This window comes from Fukomys damarensis, unplaced genomic scaffold (genome assembly GCF_012274545.1).
Source record: "Fukomys damarensis isolate Sample0158 unplaced genomic scaffold, DMR_v1.0_HiC HiC_scaffold_20, whole genome shotgun sequence".
NCBI lineage: Eukaryota > Metazoa > Chordata > Mammalia > Rodentia > Bathyergidae > Fukomys > Fukomys damarensis.
The window spans coordinates 43673094-43691611 of record NW_022900932.1 but is presented as its reverse complement, the minus strand read 5'-3'; the positions used below and the strand labels follow the sequence as shown (position 1 = coordinate 43691611).

At 37.6% G+C, this 18518-nt stretch overlaps 1 protein-coding gene across 3 annotated transcripts in view; it reads left to right on the top strand.

Annotated features, from left to right (window-relative positions):
• The first annotated feature begins 205 nt into the window (after window positions 1-205).
• LOC104867652 (cytochrome P450 2C55) overlaps window positions 206-18518 on the top strand; it is a 28257-nt gene continuing 9944 nt past the window's right edge. The window contains exons 1-7 of one of the 3 annotated variants that reach the window (XM_010632062.1): window positions 206-373; window positions 961-1123; window positions 1294-1443; window positions 5647-5807; window positions 10043-10219; window positions 11776-11917; window positions 14907-15094. In XM_010632062.1, the coding sequence (XP_010630364.1) occupies window positions 206-373; window positions 961-1123; window positions 1294-1443; window positions 5647-5807; window positions 10043-10219; window positions 11776-11917; window positions 14907-15094 (1149 nt within the window). Of the gene's footprint in view, window positions 374-960; window positions 1124-1271; window positions 1444-5646; window positions 5808-10042; window positions 10220-11775; window positions 11918-14906; window positions 15095-18518 lie in introns of those variants that run through there. The other 2 variants (XM_010632063.1, XM_010632064.1) reach the window with 2 other exon arrangements.

Sequence of the window (18518 nt, the reverse complement as noted above, 5' to 3'; positions counted from 1 at the left end):
TGGGGCAGTGGGATGGATAACAACAGTCAAGAACACCTTATTTTTATGGTTTTCAGGGGGTCAGAGTCCACTCAGAAAAGAGACTGAATTGCTTAACCGATTGGCTACTTATGTGTCAAAGAGTCGCAACTAAGCTATCAGTGAACATTATAAAAGCTTTGGATTTCAAGCTCACAGTTGTTTCAGTAAGCAAATAAAAGCTTCAATGGATCCAGTTGTGGTCCTGGTGCTTGGTCTCTCCTGTCTGCTGCTCTTTTCACTCTGGAGACAGAGCTCTGGGAGAAGGAAGCTCCCTCCTGGCCCTACTCCTCTTCCAATTATTGGAAATATTCTGCAGATAGATATTAGGGACATCAGCAAGTCCTTCACTGATGTAAGTATGCTTCATGTTACTGCATAGGGAAACTAACTCCAACTTTTAATAAAATAAGTTCCTGGAGGCAAAAATATTAAACCATGCTATCATATGGCAAATACTTCCTGTGGATTATTATTTTTGGTGTGTCATCACAAATAGTGGGATGATACAATGCATTTTGTCAGTATGGAAAGAATTAAGTTGAATGGTAGAATCAAATTAATAAAATGCTGCTACCCTTTCTGGTTTCAGTTATTTGCTATTATTTTTTTCCTGAGGTGAATGGTAATAAAAGTGGTTTCAGTTGAGGTATTATTCCAGAAGCCATTTACTTTATGGGCTGTATATTTTTGCTTAGCCATGATAGTTAAAGTTTTCAAAGAAGCCAGTTATGTCTGATGTGAAGGAACTATGGGATTGCAATACATATATATGAGAGAGAGAGAGAGAGAGAGAGAGAGAGAGAGAGAGAGAGGTTTATTTAAGTGATATGAGAATGTTTTTAGGTTCTTCACAGAGCTCTTGTCTGTGACCTATAAATGTACAGCATGCAGCATACTTCTGTTGCTGCTATTTGGTATGATTTTCTTCCCTATTTCTAGTTTTCCAAAGTGTATGGCCCCGTGTTCACTCTGTATTTTGGCATGAAGCCCACTGTGGTGGTGCATGGATATGAAGCTGTGAAGGAAGCCCTGGATGACCTTGGAGAGGAGTTTTCTGGAAGAGGCAGTTTTTCTATTGTTGAAAAAACAAATACTGTCCAAGGCAAGTGTGCAGGCGAATACATGTACATGTGTATTTGTTGGGCAGTGGTCATGGGACGAGACTAGAAGAGCTCCTAAGGTGAATCGTGGTCTTCTTGGTGGCTGCCTCATGTCACTTTCCTCTTGCTTGCCTGGGATCTGCCTTCTAGTTTCTATTTCCCATTCTGATAGGAATCATTTTCAGCAATGGAACAAAATGGAAGGAGATTCGGCGTTTCTCGCTGATGACCCTGAGGAATTTTGGGATGGGGAAGAGAAGCATTGAGGACCGCGTTCAAGAAGAAGCATCCTGCCTTGTGGAAGAATTAAGAAAAACCAATGGTGGGTGCCTCTTTATATCACTGACCTTCACAGGCTGCACTTTTCTCTAATGATGTCCTTCTAGATCTTGCAGTGTGGCCAGATATTTTATTTTGGATGGAGGTGGTCAGTCCTCATGTGGAGGGGAATGATATAAAGTAAGAGCCATAGGAACGTTTGTGTACCTGTCTTTGTTGTGTTTGTACACAATGACAGTGCATATAGTATGGATAAAACTCTAATTTAATTGTATTATTTCCTGTTTACTTGTTTTCAAATCAGTATATGATGAAGGTAGGAGGTTTTGATCCTTGTTTAAAACAACGTTAAAGAGCAACTTCTTTTTCCATAGTGATATTGGCTAAAATTTACCAGGGAATGCTTGTCAAATGGACTTGGTTTAATGATGTCATCATTTCTTTTGAAGCAGGAAAAAGTGACATGTGCTGTCATTTAATTGTCCATATTTTTTATCTTCCTTAATTTCACATTTGGGTTTGTTTTAAGGCTTGTGCCTTCAATTTCTGCCAGTAGTTATTCAAATTTTTCCTAGGTATTTATTAGTGAAACCCTCAATGATTGTGTTTTTCTTGTAAACATCAACTATCAGCTGTTTTAACTAACCACTACTATATTATTTTACATATCTTGAGTAAATACATACTATGACAAAATTGTACACCTATACAAGCACTGATGTAGAAAATAATTTTTAAACTGGATTTCAGATATTAGTAACTGTTTAGCCTGATCTCCATGACTGTAAATTGGCTTTGTTGTTAACTTTCCACACATTTCCCTTTATTTGCATATTAATCATGTTTTTTATTTTCTATCTTTTATAATCATTTGGCATCATGGGCGCCTGCACATGTAGAGAGGAACTCTCAGTCTGAGAGCTAGCTAATTCTTCGAAAAGAAAGCATGCCTTTAATGCACAAACCACCTCATCGGTAGTTCATACCTCCAACTGTCTCCTTTATCAAATTCTCACATATCATTCTTGAACTTCTGCCTTAAATCATCCCAGCCCCAGGAATGTGAAAAGTAAGGATGGTGATGCTAACCAAAGCCTAATGAAATGATTCAAACTACCCTATCCAATGAGGCCTACTCAGTGTACATATCCTCCTTCACACTGTCATGTATAGACCCCAGTGGTATTTCTGTTGCATGATTTCCCTTTGCTCCTTCTGCCCTTTGGGCAACCCTGGTGCTTCATCTTGTGGCTCTGCCTGGAATAGCATGTCTCTTTGTTTTGAGAATTCTGAGCAACCATTAATCTGTTTAATGGTTTTCATCTTTTGATTGTTGGCCTCACCTTGAATTAAAAACAAACTCCAAGTGCATCTTTTTAAAAATAAATTAACTTTATCAGTTCATAAAGTTTTTATTTATTTTGTTTCCTCATTGAGTTTATTGGTACATTTTAGGTATACGGTGCACTTACATTCATTATTGGGATCCTGTACCTTTACACGACAGGTCTTGGTTCTCATTTTTTTGCCTTATCCCGGGCCCTCCCTTCAAAAAAACTCTGCCAAAAGACTTCTAGACTTAATTGACAGATTCAGTAGAGTAGCCAGATACAAGGTCAACACTCAAAAATCAATAGCCTTCTTGTACACAAATAACAGACTCACTACGGGAGAAATTAAATTAGGGAAACAATTCCTTTCACAATAACATCAAAAAAGTGAAATATCTAGGAATCAATCTAACGAAGGAGACAAAAGACCTCTATACTGAAGACTACAGTACTTTGAAAAAAAGAGATCAAATAGGATTATAAGAAAATGGAAAGACATCCCTTGATTCTGGGTAGGAAAAACCAACATAGTGAAAATGGCCATGCTTCCAAAACTTCTATACAGATTCAATGCAATCCCTGTTGAAATCCCAACAGTATACTTCACAGAAGTAGAGAAAACAATCCAAAAATTCATTTGGAACCAGAACAGACCTAGAAGAGCAAAACCATTCTAGACACCAGAGACATGGCAGAAGATTATCACAATTCTGAACCACTGTGATAAAGACAGCATGGTACTGGCAAAGAAACAGACCCAAGGATCAGTGAAATAGATTAGAAGATAAAGAAACAACATCAGGCATCTCTGACAAAGGAGCCAACCATCCCCAGTGGAGGAAAGATAGCATCTTTAATAAATGGTGCTGGAGGGGGCCAAGGATGGCTCAGAGGTTCCGCTGCCTGCCTCCCAAACACAGGGTCCTGAGTTCAATCTCCAATACATAATAATAATAATAATAATAATAATAATAATAATAATAATAAAAATGGTGCTGGAAAAACTGGCTTTCAACTTGCCAAAGATTAAAACTAGATGCCTATCTTTCAATATGCACTAAACTAAATCCAAGTGGGTTAAAGATCTAAATATCAAAACAGAAAAACTAAGCTTGCTGGAAGATAAATTAGTTAGAACTCTCAAAGACATTGGCATAGGAAAAGACTTTATGAACAAATCATCAGCAGCATGAGCACATGCACAAAGAATCAACAACTGGGATCTCCTTGTATTAAAAAGTTTTTGCAGTGCAAGAGAAACCACCAACAGAGCTAAGAGACAACCTACAATGCAGGAAAAAAATTTTAGCAGCTACTCCTCAGACAAAGGACTATTATCTTGGACTATACAAAGACCTAAAAAAATCAGACCCCCAAATTCCAAGACCTGATTAAAAAATGGACACCTGAAAAGAACAGACAGTTCTCAGACAAAGAAGTAAAAGCAGCAAATAAATACATGGAAAAAATGTTCAACATCACTGGTCATTCAAGAGATGCAGATGAAAACAACACTGAGATTCCACCTCACCCCAGAAAGAATGGCTGCTATTAAGAAATAAACCAATAACAAATGCTGGCAGGGCTGTGTGGGGAACAAACCCTTCTCCATTTTTGGTGGGAGTACAGACACGTGCAACCACTGTGGAATATGGAGATACCTCAGAGAACTTGGATTAGAGGTTCCATTTGATCCAGGCTTCCCTCTGCTGGGTATCTTTCCAAAAGAATTAAAAGAATCATAACACAGTGATACATATGCACCCATGTTTATAGGGGCACAGTTTTTAATAGCTAAAACTTTGAAACAGCCCAATTGCTCATCAGTTGGAGAATGGATAAAGAAGATGTGGTTTTTCTATAAAATGAAGTACTACTCAGTCATAAAGAATGAGAAACTAGAGACATTTAGAGCTAAATGGATGCACATTAAGGCTGTACTCCTAAGTGAAATAAATAGGACACACTTGAGTAAAGACTGAATGGTTTCTCTGGTGTGAAAAACTAAAAGTATAAATAAAGTTCAAATAGTATAATTGATAGTGTGAAATAGGAAGAAAATGGCTAAAGGGGAAGTGGGAAGGGAAGGGGAAAGAAAATAAGGGAATATTTTTAAAATGTGAAAAAGGAAAAAATAGAAATAAAGTTTTTGTAAATAGGAAAGGGTGAAGGGGGTGAAGGGAGGGCAGGGACAAGGGGAAAAAATAAGAACCAAGACCTGTCATGTAGAGGTACAAGATCCCAATGGTAAATGTAACTATAGTGTTTGTTTGAAATGTGCCAATAAACTTGATGGGGATAGAAAGAAATAAAGAAATAGAATATGTTTATCAATTTAATCTGTTGTGTCTCCCTTGTCTGTGATTCAAATTTGAAATGATTTATTTCATTTTGGCAAACAAATCTATCTTATAATAATTTATCATTTGTTTTTCTTTTCATATGGCACAAATATGGCATGGCTTTTGACTTCTCCATTTGTTTCATCAAGTACTTGTGTTTCCTGCACTCTCTCTTTAGTCTTTCTCTTTGCTTTCCACAGAAATGTGGTTCTGAACTAATAACTTGAATTTTGAGGTGGTTTAAAAACTGGTCACTTCATTATTTTCTTTTGGCCTCCAAAACAACATGGACCTTGGGTAAGAAATATATACACAAAGATAGTGATGTGTATGTGAGGCAGTGAATCTTAAAAGCAGATTTGCAAAATGATTATCAAACAAGCTACAATAGAATGGTCAAGTGAAATGTAGAAGAAAAAGTAATGTTGATTTTTAGCATGTAAGTGTAATTTCTATAAGGTGAGCCCAATTTCAGTATTGCTTTAGAGACTAAAATTACAATTGTTAGTTCAAAGACACAGACTTTTATAAGTGTATTATAACAGTCTTTTAAAAATATTTCCACTTCTTTAGGTTCATCCTGTGATCCTACCTTGATCCTGGGCTGTGCTCCCTGCAATGTGATATGCTCCATTATCTTCCAGAAACGTTTTGATTATAAAGATGAGAATTTTCTTATCTTGATGGAAAAATTCAATGAAAACTTCAAGATTTTGAACTCCCCATGGATGCAGGTGAGACCAAGATCTTTTCCTAATAAAGCCTTTGTACCAATTTCTCTGAAAAGTTCAAAATTCTACATTAGTGTCCACTTCTCAAACATTTACTTCAGATAGATTGGTTTATGAAATTTTGCCTGGGCCATAAGATTCCTTCTTGTTCTCTCTCTCTCTTTCTCTCTCTCCCTCTCTCTCTCTCTGTCTCTCTCTCTCTGTCTCTCTCTCTCGACTTTTAATTTGCTTTGGGCCTGCTTGACTGCCCTCCCTCCCTCCTTCCCTCCCTCTCTTTCCTTCTGCAGGCTATAGCTATCTGCAATGACTTCTCTCAAATATTCAAAAAATGTTTATTCATTGTGAGATGTGGTCTCTGAACCCTCTGTTCCTTTTGCTTATTATGTGCAGCAAGATTTGACAAAGACTTCCTTGATACAGCAATGTGGGAGACTATAGAAGGAAGCAAGGAAGGAAAGGAGGGAGAACACAAAGCAGGAGGAAATTTCCTCCAGGTTGGCTGTGGCAGGCACTGCTTGTCATAGCCTTTACTTGCTGTTAAACAGTCTAGAATTGAGCAGAGGTGAAAGCTTATGTTCTTTTCAGGTCCTTTCTTAGCCTTTGTCTTTTCCTGAGCAGGTTTCTAGCTTTTTAAATTAATCAGTAGGCGAGTGTGTGGGCACTTTTGGGTGTGTTAATTTTCCAAAAATACTCTTCTCAGCTTTACTTCCCAGGGTTTCAGTGTTCTACCATGTGCCCTAACTAAACTCATTTGTTTCAGGTGTCCCTGGCTTGTTAGTGGCACTGTAGGGTTTGCGATATTGCCCACTGCTTTCCCCCAGTGAGTGGTTACACAAAGACAAGTGCCTTGCTTCAGTAGCTCCAGGGGTCCTCAGCAAGGTGAGAACAGAGAAGCATAATCTCTGTTCTCTGGAACCCAGAACATTGCCCTTGTCAAATCCTAGGTCAAGCCAAGGAGGAAGACGGGACAAGAACAAAAGCATTGCCACAAAATTTTTCTACCACTTTTGTTGCCCACCTTCCTTTGAAAACTTTCTCTCTTTTTTTTAATTAGCACATGTTCGGACCACATAATGTTCACATTCCTTGTGTGGAGTTGGCCAATTCACCTTTTCATTCAGCTTTCTTTTTGTTGTTGTGAACTTTGACTGTTTTTCAAAGTTCTGGTAAAGTTGATTATGACAGTTTTTGCTTGATGTTTTTTGAAAATTTTGGGCAAGAATGGGCTGTCTATTGTGCCAACTGTGAGATGAAAGTTTGGACACCACAGTCCTGTCCAGATCTTATGCATTGGTCAGGGATTTCCCTGCCAAGCTCCACCCTCAAGCAGTTCTTGGTGACTGCTCAGAAGGACACCTATGGAGCTTTTATTGAAAGTTTCCATTGCCCAGAGGCTTGTCTGCCAATCAACAGTTGGAGACTTCATGACATTAACTGGCAGAAAGACCCTACTTTAGGACATCAACAATAATAATGTTTGGGCACACAGACACTCCCGGAATCTCTAAACAGTGTGGGTTGTTTGATCCTTCCACTAAGGTCCCAGATGAGAAAGTAACAGGGTTAGGGTGACAGAATGACTGGCTTTTAGAGTGTATTATGCATAGCTGCGTATCACTGCAAGGCCCTCTGTTGTGCTAGCACATCCTACACTTTTCCTTGAATACAGTTTTATGAATGGTAATAATTTAATCTCTCTGGTGAACATACCCATGAAATATTGACTTGGGTTTTGTAGTATTTTTGCAATCCTCTCAGTTATAAAAATTTTGACTTTATCTTGATTGCTAGGAGTAGAAATAGCAGGGAGTGGCTCTGTATTCTATATAGGACTTCCTGAACTTCCTTAACCTCTGTCTTCATCTATAAAATGTTAATCACAGCAACTCATGTTATTCTATATTTCAAGCTTGAAAGTAAAGAGAAATGGTATGGAAATGTCTTAATATAGAAATGTAAATATTCCTACACAATATATGAAATTCTTATCGTCTTAGACCATATAGTTTGCTCACTTAAAACTATCAACATAGGTGACTTCTTTCTATGTTTAATAAAATGCTTTGCTCAAAATTTTAAAACACATGAAAAAATTGAGACTGCTTTTTATTCACTATACTTTTATATATTTTTAATTTTTTAACTTTAATCTTTTAAAAAATTAGCACTATACATTATTGCAGTACATACATTTTACATTCCTGTGTGGAGCTTGTACATGTACATAATGCATCTTCATTCCATTTTTCCTACTTTTCCCAGTACCCAGTTCTCCAGGAACATGCCACAGTATTGTTAATGACCCCAAAGAAACCCATATATTGGCATCCTGAGCAAATCAATTAATAACAACAGCTATGTCACCTTGGTTATAGTAGTAATATCAGTGTCAGTTATAGTATCAAATACAAGCCAAGGATTGATAAACCCTAAGAACCAATAATGTACCAACCTTAACTATACAGAAGAGATATATAATCACAGTGTGGATACTAAGGCAAACAAACACTAACACAAAACAAATATTGACATGCTATTGACCTACAATAAGAATCTACTAATGAAACATCTTCTACAAACAATAAAGTTAGCTCTCCAGAGGCTCGTAATGCTTACTAGTATACTAGTATACACCAGGAGACCAGAGAGGTGGGAAAAGTGATAAGGGAGCTCTACTGAGGTGTAAAAGGAATTCAGTGTATTAGGGAACAGTTGAGGAAAAATCAAGTGAGTAAAGGAAGAAAAAATATAAACAGCAAAATACAAGAAATGAAAGATGAGGAAGAGAAAAAAGTTAAAATGGAAAAAGAGAAAAGGAGAGAAAAGAACATTTAAAAAATGGGTGAAAAACTATAAACCTCCAAGAAACCTGATAAATGAAAGACAAACATAATAAGTAGAAAATTCTAGAAAAGATTGAATCAAAGAAAAAATTTCTATTTTGGCGCGAATACCGAGGATCAAACTCGGGTCCTTGTGCTTGCAAGGCAGGCAACAGAACCACTGAGCTAAATCCCTGGCCCCAAAGTTTATATTTTTGAATGAGAAGTTTCTTTCAAAGACCTGCTTTTGGGGCCAGTTGGTCTTGATTTTTCTCTGCCTAGTTTCGGGGCTTATGGGTTTTTGATGTGCCATCCTTGCACCGGAGGCCATTCTGTTCATCCCTAATTGTTTTACTGTCACATGATGTTGTGTGTCTTTGTTCCTATTGGTAGATAGGAAGCACCATTGGCCCTCTGGTGTCTGCTGAATATAGAATGCATGGTAAGGGTTCAAGTGGACTCTTGGTCTCAGTGTCAACAATCACAGGGTCTGGTTCCTTTGTCTCTCCCTGAATGTTGTCCTTGGCCAGGATCAGGTTAGTTGGTTTAGTTCTTGCCTCTGCTCCCCTGTGCCAAGAGGAAGTAAAATGTAGAGCATATTTGGAGTTGGTGGATGTTTGCACCTTGCATAAGAATGAGGGTAGCAGTGCATTTCCAAATCGGGCCTGCTTGCTCACATAGGGGGCACCCTGCATCCAGCACAGGTCTGCTTGCTTGTGTAGGTGGATGGTCACTACACATTGTAGCTTGGAGCTGCTTTGTAGTGGGGTGGGTGCCATGCATTTGCTGGGCCTGTTGCTCACACTGGGGAAGAGGCACCATGCATCTGCATGGGCCTGCCTATTTAAATTAGTGGAAGTTTGCTGAGTGTTTCAATTATGACTAGGTATTGTCATGTGTAATGCATGAGCTCAACATATGTTTCTAATTTTTAACTTTTTTATTATAAAGAATTTTGAACATATTCAAAGTAGTTAAGCTAGTGCAATAAGTGCCCATATAGTCATAACTTAACCACCACATAAGCCAATCCACAGAACAATCCCCCTCCATGTTATATTAATGAATATCCCACACTTCATATCACTTACATTTGATCCATAAGCTCTTTTTTCAACAAAACCAAAATACACTGTCACCCTAAAAACATCAATAATCTCTTAATATCAAATAGCCAATCTGTGTTAGTATTACCATATTTGTGAATGCAATAAATCATTTTTTGACATTATGGGGATGCATACATTTCTAATTCAATAGTTTTCTTAAAATATAGGGTCTCACTTTGTTGTTAAGGCTGGTTTTGAACCTTGTGCTTAAGCAATTCTCCCACCACAGCCCACAGTCTCCTGATTTTTTGGGATTACAGGTTTGCATCACCACATTGGGCCTAATGAATATTTTCCAATATTTAAGGTCTACAATATTTTCCCGGCTTTCATTGATTATCTCCCAGGAAGTCACAAAAAAGTACTTAAAAATTTTGCTCATATAAAAACTTACATTTTGAAGAAAATCAAAGAGCACCAAGAATCCTTGGACATCCACAATCCTCGTGACTTCATTGATTGTTTCCTGATCAGAATGGAACAGGTAAAAATAGTATTTTCTTGCACTTTGAGGTTCATTGGTAAGCTCTGTACTTCCTAAGAATGTGTAACTGGTCATCCATGAAACACTCCTTAAGCGCCTTAGTACTTATTGTGTGCATGCATTTGTAGTAAGCATCAGAATCTTTAAACAATTAGAACATACGGTCTATTTTTACATGGTAATATTCTGGTAAAAGGCAAATTGCATGAGATTTTAGCCACAGCGGGCCATTCTCTTCCTTCTTTGAAAAGGCAACAGTAGCATCTAAAGTGGTGGAGGAGGGGAGGGGCGCCACATCGACTGGCTGCACTCTTGTGGGAATGGGGAGGGGCAGCTTGATCGCCAGGGAAGACACTGCTTGAATGCCAGGGAGGGTATGGAAGAAACTGTTCTAGTTCATGGTCGGGGAGGGGTAAGGGAGAACAAAAGTGGGGAGCAGCCACTGGTCAAGCTGTGCTCCCTGTTCTGGCAGCAGGAGAAAAATGAAAAAGTCAGGCTCTTGTCGTCTGTCTAAATAGTATGCAGGGGATTATTTCACTTCTTCTGTTTTGATTTAAAAATGCTTTATGGCCTAAGTTATGCTCTACTTTAGAAAAAGTTACGTGTGTATGAGAAAAATGTATATTCTGTTGTTGAAGGAGGCATTGTAGATATCTGTTTAGTTCACTTGTTCATTGGTGTAGTTTAACTCTGATGTTTCCTTGTTTTCTGTCTGGTTGACCTAGCCAGCTGCACAAGCGAGGTATTGAAACCCACTATGATGGTGTTAATGTGTATCTCTGTCCTTTAAAGTCCAGTAGTTTTTGTTTTAAGAATCTGGGTACCCTGACGTTTGGTGTAATAGATATCTACAACTGTTATCGCTTCCTGTTGAATTGTTCCCCTTACAATTCATTTATGTAGTGGCCTTCGTTGTCATTACTTCCATTGTCATGTATGTGTTTTGTGTAACAAGAAGGAAAGAGAAAATGGCATCAGCAGTTTTCTTCTGTTATATCATCGACATGAAATATTTTTCACGGCTAACGTAACTGCAATAAACCCACAAAATGGAATTTTGAAACAATCAGGTCTTTGTAAATAGGGAGGGTGAAAATGTTGAAGGAAGGCAAGGGAATGGCGAAAAAATAACCAAGATATATCGTGTAGAGGTACAAATCCCCCCTCAAAAAAGGTACAAATTCCCAGTGATAAATGTCATCTATTGTATACCTAAAATGTACCAATAAACTTAATTAACTAAAGTATCAAATAGAAAAAAAAAAAGAAGGGATGTAGGAAATGAAGATTGGCTCAGCCCATTCACATTTTGCCATACAATGAGGTCTTATAATATTTTGTTTGTTTGTTTGTTTGCTTTGTACTAAGGATTGAACTCAGGATCTTGTGTTTGCGAGGCAGGCACAGTCACCACTGAGCTAAAATCCCCAGCCCCTGTAGTGTTATAATATTAATAACATAGTGTCTATTTTTAACTTTTGTTTATTTTTTAACTCCTTGTGTTATTTTGTAATTTAATATGATGGTAACTAATAATTAAATGATAAAAATTTTAGGAAAAGCACAGTCAGCATTCTGAATTTACTATTGAAAGCTTGATGGCCACTGTAACTGACCTGTTTATAGCTGGAACCGAAACAACAAGCACCACCCTGAGATATGGACTCTTGCTTCTGCTAAAGTACCCAGAGATCACAGGTATGACAATAGAGGTAGTTGAAGAACTGCTAAAGTCCAAACTTTTCTCCTAGTCTTAATTATTAAAATTTGTGTAATATTAGCTGTTATTCCCACAAATATGATGAAAGAATAAAAATGAAACAAATTTTAACAATAGAGGAAAATGAATGAGAGAAGTGAGGTATGAGCAAGAGCAAAAGCATCAAACCTCTGTATCTTGTTGACAAAATACACTCAGTCTGGATTTCATAGAAGGGGATTGCTGAAAGCACAGGTAAATTAATTGGGCTAGAGTTTTATGTTTGATTTTAAAAGAAAAGAGACTTTGAATAGTAGTTATGTTCTGAAAACAGGAGGCTTTCCCTGACCAGGCACCCTATACTTGTCCATTTATCAGGTAACTCTTTTCACCTAAAGGAAGGAGAGGCTCTCTCTCTAGAAAAACTGAACATTGGAGCCCTATTCAGGGACACAAAGAGACAGGGAAAGAATATGTTTCAGTGATGAAAGTAAGGGTTAAGTAAGAGTCCACTCACTTCCAAGGCCATTAGCTCTTTTCTCCATCTTGTTCCTGAAATTCAGCAGCCAGTGTCAACGCCAGAGAATGAGTAGTTCTAGTAGAAGCACCTCTTTTTCTGCAATCTAGAAAGAAAATTCTAACCAATTGATAAACAAAGTGAAAGAAATGAAAACATTCATCCCATGACATAGAATTATGGAGTTTTATTATTTTTTATTTTTATTTGTTTGTTTATTTATTTGTTTGTTTGTTTGCCTGAGATTGAACTCAGGAATTTGTGCTTGCAAGGCAGGCAGCGGAACCACTGAGCTAAATCCCCAGACACACACCCGCAACTCTGGAGTTTTAGAACCAGATTTAAAGCAGAAAATCAGTGAAACTTTAGGGCATAAATCAGGCCCCTTATGAAGAGTAAGAATAAGAATGGTCATGCAGTTCTCAAGAACAGCTGTAATCTTGTGTGTTCATAGACAAAGGATATTGTTGTACTTAGAAGTTGTCTCTGTTTTTTCTTTTTTAGAAGACACTAAAAGATGTGCTCTATCTGAATGTCTGAAACAAAGGTAGACAAAGTCATGGATTCCAGGAATCAGGCAAGCTCATTGAGGAGTATGAGTGTCAGGAAGGTCATTGGGCACCATGACTGGAAGATACCACATAAAAAATTGAGGCGTGAGGGAAGACACCAAAAACAAAACAGAAATGGTCAATTATTTGCTCCTTTTAGTAATAGAAAGTTATTCCCAGAAGTTTGAAACATATGTGGGCATTTGCAATAATTCTATACTCACATCTAAAAGTTAGGAATTGAAATAGACACTTTTAAGTCTGAAAATCAAGTATAATTCCAGGTGTTTTATATGTGAACAATATATCTGAAGTCATATTGATATATACAGTGAATACTGCTGTAATATGAATTATGATATAATTACATTGCAAAACATGGTGTGACAGAAAGTGTGTATTCGTGTGTGTCTGTCTGTCTGTCTGTATATTTTGTTTGAGGTGGTGATGGAGATGTAAGTTCTCATCACCATTTGTAGGAAGATCTAGAAACTGACCAAAAATAGTACTATCAAGTAATAGAAATAGTCATTATTTATAAATGTGAACCTGAATTGTAGAAGAAATTTCTAGAATATTACAGTGAGTGACACTGGGAAGTGTGAGAATGAGAAATGTGCCACTGCAAATTGCAAATAAACACACACAACACACACAAACCCATCCATAATACATATCTGTTCGTAAGATTCAATTTCTTTTGCTGGAGCACTTCAATCTTTTTTTTTTTTGGTTTTTGGGGTTTTTTGAGACAGGGTCTCACTCTGTAGTTGAGACTGACCTGGAACTCACTATGTAGCCCAGGCTGGTCTCAAACTCATAGCAATCCTCCTGCCTCAGCCTCCCGAGTGCTGGGATTACAGGCGTGTGCCACCATACCCGGCCAATCTTTATTGTTTATGATTATTTGGGCAACATATATGTATATGTACAAAATAACTACTGTCAGAATCTTCTTTTATAATTTCATATGATCTACAAAAACAATAGCAAAATAGGTCACTAGTACTGTATACAAATAAAACTGATTAAACAGTTGTAAAGATCGGTATTTTACAGTGTTATGGACTATTCACCTGTTGTGAGAGAACATCTTGATCTACTGATGGTGGTGATGACTGTGCTGATTCTAATTGCAAAATGAGAAATTAACTGAGTAATTATAAGTACCACATATAATTCTCAATAGAAGCATGATGTGGAGCTTAAAGACAGGGCATTGTTCCACAAGGGTGAAGAGGGCTTTCTTCTTTTCTACAAAAAGTGGTATCTTTGGGACTGGGGATTTAGCTCAATGGTGCCGCCACCTGCCTTACAAGGACAAGGGCCTGAGTTCAATCTCTGATACCAAAAAAAAAAAAAAAAAAAAAAAAAAGTGGTATCTTTAACTCTAAAGCTATTAAATTTCCAGGGTATGAAAATCACTTGCAATATTAGATAAAACAGATTTTCTTTCTTTTCAAAAACCTGTGATAGACTTTTAAAAGTTCAGTTTGGTTGAAAAAGTAAAAAATTACTATCCTCCATTTGGATTTTCATGAGTTAAATCTCGAATTGAATTTGGACCATTAAGGACCATCATTACTTTTATATGAAATTAATATGTTTTTCATTTTTCTTTTGGAATGGACAGTAATTTCTGGAATCCATATGTATAAGATATTTAGATATTGAAATATTTCATTGTGTTTATCTGTGTGGATGATCATGTACAGAAATATCTAGTTACATGCAGACTTAAGTTAGGTTGTAGGAGAGTAATGTGTGCACATAACATGGCAGTTATCTCTTTAATTCTAGGTGTATTGATAACCTTGTGATGCTGTGGGCACACGTTCATCATGCTTCATGTAGGCCTGCATTGCTATGGCAATTGTGCCTTTTTCTCTTATTTAGCATTTCTTTATTGTGTCTTATCAGCAAAAGTACAAGAAGAGATTGACCGTGTGATTGGCCGACACCGGAGCCCCTGCATGCAGGACAGGAGTCACATGCCCTACACAGATGCCATGGTGCATGAGATCCAGAGGTACATTAACCTCATTCCAAACAACGTACCGCATGCAGCAACCTGTAACCTCAGATTCAGAAACTACTTCATTCCCAAGGTAAGCTTGTTTCTGTTACACTGCACTTCGGTGCTCTTGTAGTTCCCAAATTCACACTATGGCTCCAATCCTCTCCCAACACAAGCTAATATAAGTACAAAATGCATATGTGTGTCAGCTTGATAGGCTTTGTGCTGTTTTGAGTTTGAAGTTTAAAAGTTTATAGTGTGTTTTGATAACTGGCATTTTTCAAATTTGTTCTGCTTTAATAATTGTTTTCTGGCTCTTGCTAGTTTTTTGTATCTCCAAATAAATGTTTAAAGTCCAGCTTGTCAATTTCTCAAGAGACCGTGCTGAGATTATTATCAGGGTATATTAAATATATAGATCAGTTTGGAAATTAGTGATGTCTTGACATGTTAAATCTTTCATTCTATGGACACGGTTATGTTTTCAACTTACATGTTTTTTAATTTTCTTGGTGTTTTGTTTTCAATATAGTAGTTTGCACATGTATTTTTTTTCTAAATAAATTAGATGTTTGAATTTATTGTAAATGTTTACTTTTTAATTTGCTCTTTTTAATATGCCCACATGAAAGTATACTTTGTTATTTTTATGACTTTATCCCCAAAAACCTTGCTAAATTCACTTAACATAGTAGTTTGCTGGTTTATTTTTCTGTGTGCATAATTCTGTTACACAGTTTAATACTTGTTTTACTTATTATTTTACAACTCATAAATACTTTATTATTTATTTATTCAAGTATTTAAACATTTTTAAACTGATACATACAACTATAAAAATTGGAGTACATTACTGGGGGGTAATGTGTGATGTTCAGATGCATACACACATTGTGTGATGTTTAAAACAGTTTTAAAATATCTACAGGATGTCTGGACTAGAATCAAATAAAAACAGATGAAGGATTTAGATAGAGGAACAGAAACATGAATCTGCTGGAAGAAATAAGGGGATTATATCAAATAAAAATGCTTCTACACAGCAAAGGAAGCAACCAAAAGAATGAAAAGACAAATTACAGAATGGGATAATATTTTTCCAGCTACTCCCCAGAGGACTAATATCTAGAACACAAAAAACCAATGCTAATGTATATGTACGTGTCCAAAAATTTGCTCATTTCTTCTAGATTATTAAGCTTGCTCTATGGTCCGATAATATGTTGGGATAATTTTAATTATTTTGTATTTAAGCAAGCTTAATGGCTTTGTTGCAGACTCCAAGAGACAGGAGAGACCAATGGGAACAGAAGGATTTATTTAGGTGTGCACCACCTTTCAGTCAGATTTCTGTCCAAAAAAGACTGAGTGTTAAACAAAGAAAAGATGTAGCTAGTGAGTTTACAGATACAGGACAAGGGAACACAGTTTTGTAATTTATCCTTGAAGAAGACAGAGCCTTGTGAATCTTCTGAGAACAAGATGACATAAACTTGTTCACAAGACATAGTTGCCAATTTTATCTGTACCAGAGTTATAGCTACAGGGGAATGGGATGAGGGATGTAATCCTGGGAAGGGACTGAGCAAGGATGGGAAAAACTCATTTTCTTTTAAGTCCTGCTTTAGCTTATCATGTGGCCTATTTTGGAGAAAGTTCTGTGCTGCTGAGAAGAATGTGTATTCTGTTGTTGTTGCATGCAACACTCTGTAAATATCTACTAAGTCCATTTCAACTCTGTCTTAATTACTTTTCTTGTTGCTGGGACAAAATACCCAACACCCACAAGTTAAGGGAGGAAAGTTTTATTTAGCTCAGTTTGTAGAGGGTTCAGTCCCTAATTGGATGACTCCAAGATAAGATGGCCTGGCAGATAGGAAATGCAGAGGAGAAAAAGTTCGTGGTGGGCAGAATGTGGTAAAGCAAGCAAGTAACCTTAACAGCAATTTTCTGCCCCCTTTATATTGTATCTAGGCTACCAGGATTAGGGTGGTGCCAAACTGAACAGTGGACTGATTTTAGAAATTACATACCCTTAATCCCAGCATCACACACTCTAAATCCAGCCTCCTCTGAAAAAGCCCCACCTATGACTGCATGAGGTTTTGGGAGGACATCTAGATACAAGCCATATCTAGATACAGATACAAACTCTGATAGTTTTTTTTAATAGTTTATTAGTACATATACATAATATTTACATTCCTTGCGGGAACTTGGTACACATACATAACACATCTTTTTTTAATCTTTCTCTCCTTCCCTCCCTCTCCTCTCCACTCTCCATCTACCCTTGATCCTCTTCCCCTTTTTTTTTCATACTTGTTTGTAATACATAATGTTTATATTCCTTGAGTGGAATTGGTACATGTACATGACACATCCCAGTTCTTTGTCCCCAAAAATTTAAAGACATAATATTATAGAGATACACGTGTAGATAGCAGCACAATTCATAATAGGTAAATCTTGGTGCTGATATGTCCACCAACAGAAGAATGGATAAAGAAAATGTAGTATTTATACACCAGAGGGTACTACCTTGTCATAAAGATAAACTTCAGTCATTTGTAAGAATATGGATGCACTTTGAGACCAAAAAACAAGTGAAAAAAATCAGACACATAGGGCCAGGCTTTCAGCTCAGTGGTTCTCCTTCCTGCCTTGCAAGTGGAAGGTTATGAGTTTGACCCTCAGTAAACCCCCAACCCCGCCAAAAATCAGACACACCATCTTAAATATCACATTTTTCTCTTCCATGAGAAACCCAGAGCAAAAATAAAGAGCAAGGGGCCGGAGATTTAACTCAGTGGTGCCATGCCTGCCTTGCAAGCACAGGATCCTGAGATTGATTCATGATAACATGAGAAAAAAACTAAATAGCAAAATAAAATACAAATAATAGAATGTAGGGAAACAGATCATTCTCAAGGGAGAAGGAGATCAAGAAATGCAGGGAAGCACGCCTGCTCCCCACCCATCCGCCATCGCTCAAGCGCTCAGAGGTAGCCAGGCCCCGATCCACCGCCGGAAGGAGAACCACGCCAGCTCCCAACCCAGCCGCCATCGCTCAAACACCGGGAAGGTAGCTGCGCGGGTGCCCCTAAACCCCCCAAAGCACCCCCCCACACTCTCAGTCCTCCTGACTGTGCCAGTCTTTGGACCCACTCTGCAGAGGCAGAGGTGGTCATCAAAGGTATTTTTCTGAGTTCCCAACTTTTAACATCTTTAAAGAAAGGGTTTGGGAAAGCTGTAATAGAACGTTGTGGAGTTCAACCATCCAGAAGGTTAGGGAACTCAATCTGAGCCTTGCAGACCGAGGTCAGTCAGTGTCATGGGGTTCAGCCATCAGCTAACTGAGATCAGGGGTAGCAGAGGCAGGTGGTCATCAAAGGTATTTTTCTGAGTTCCCAACTTTTAACATCTTTAAAGAAAGGGTTTGGGAAAGCTGTAATAGAACGTTGTGGAGTTCAACCATCCAGAAGGTTAGGGAACTCAATCTGAGCCTTGCGCAG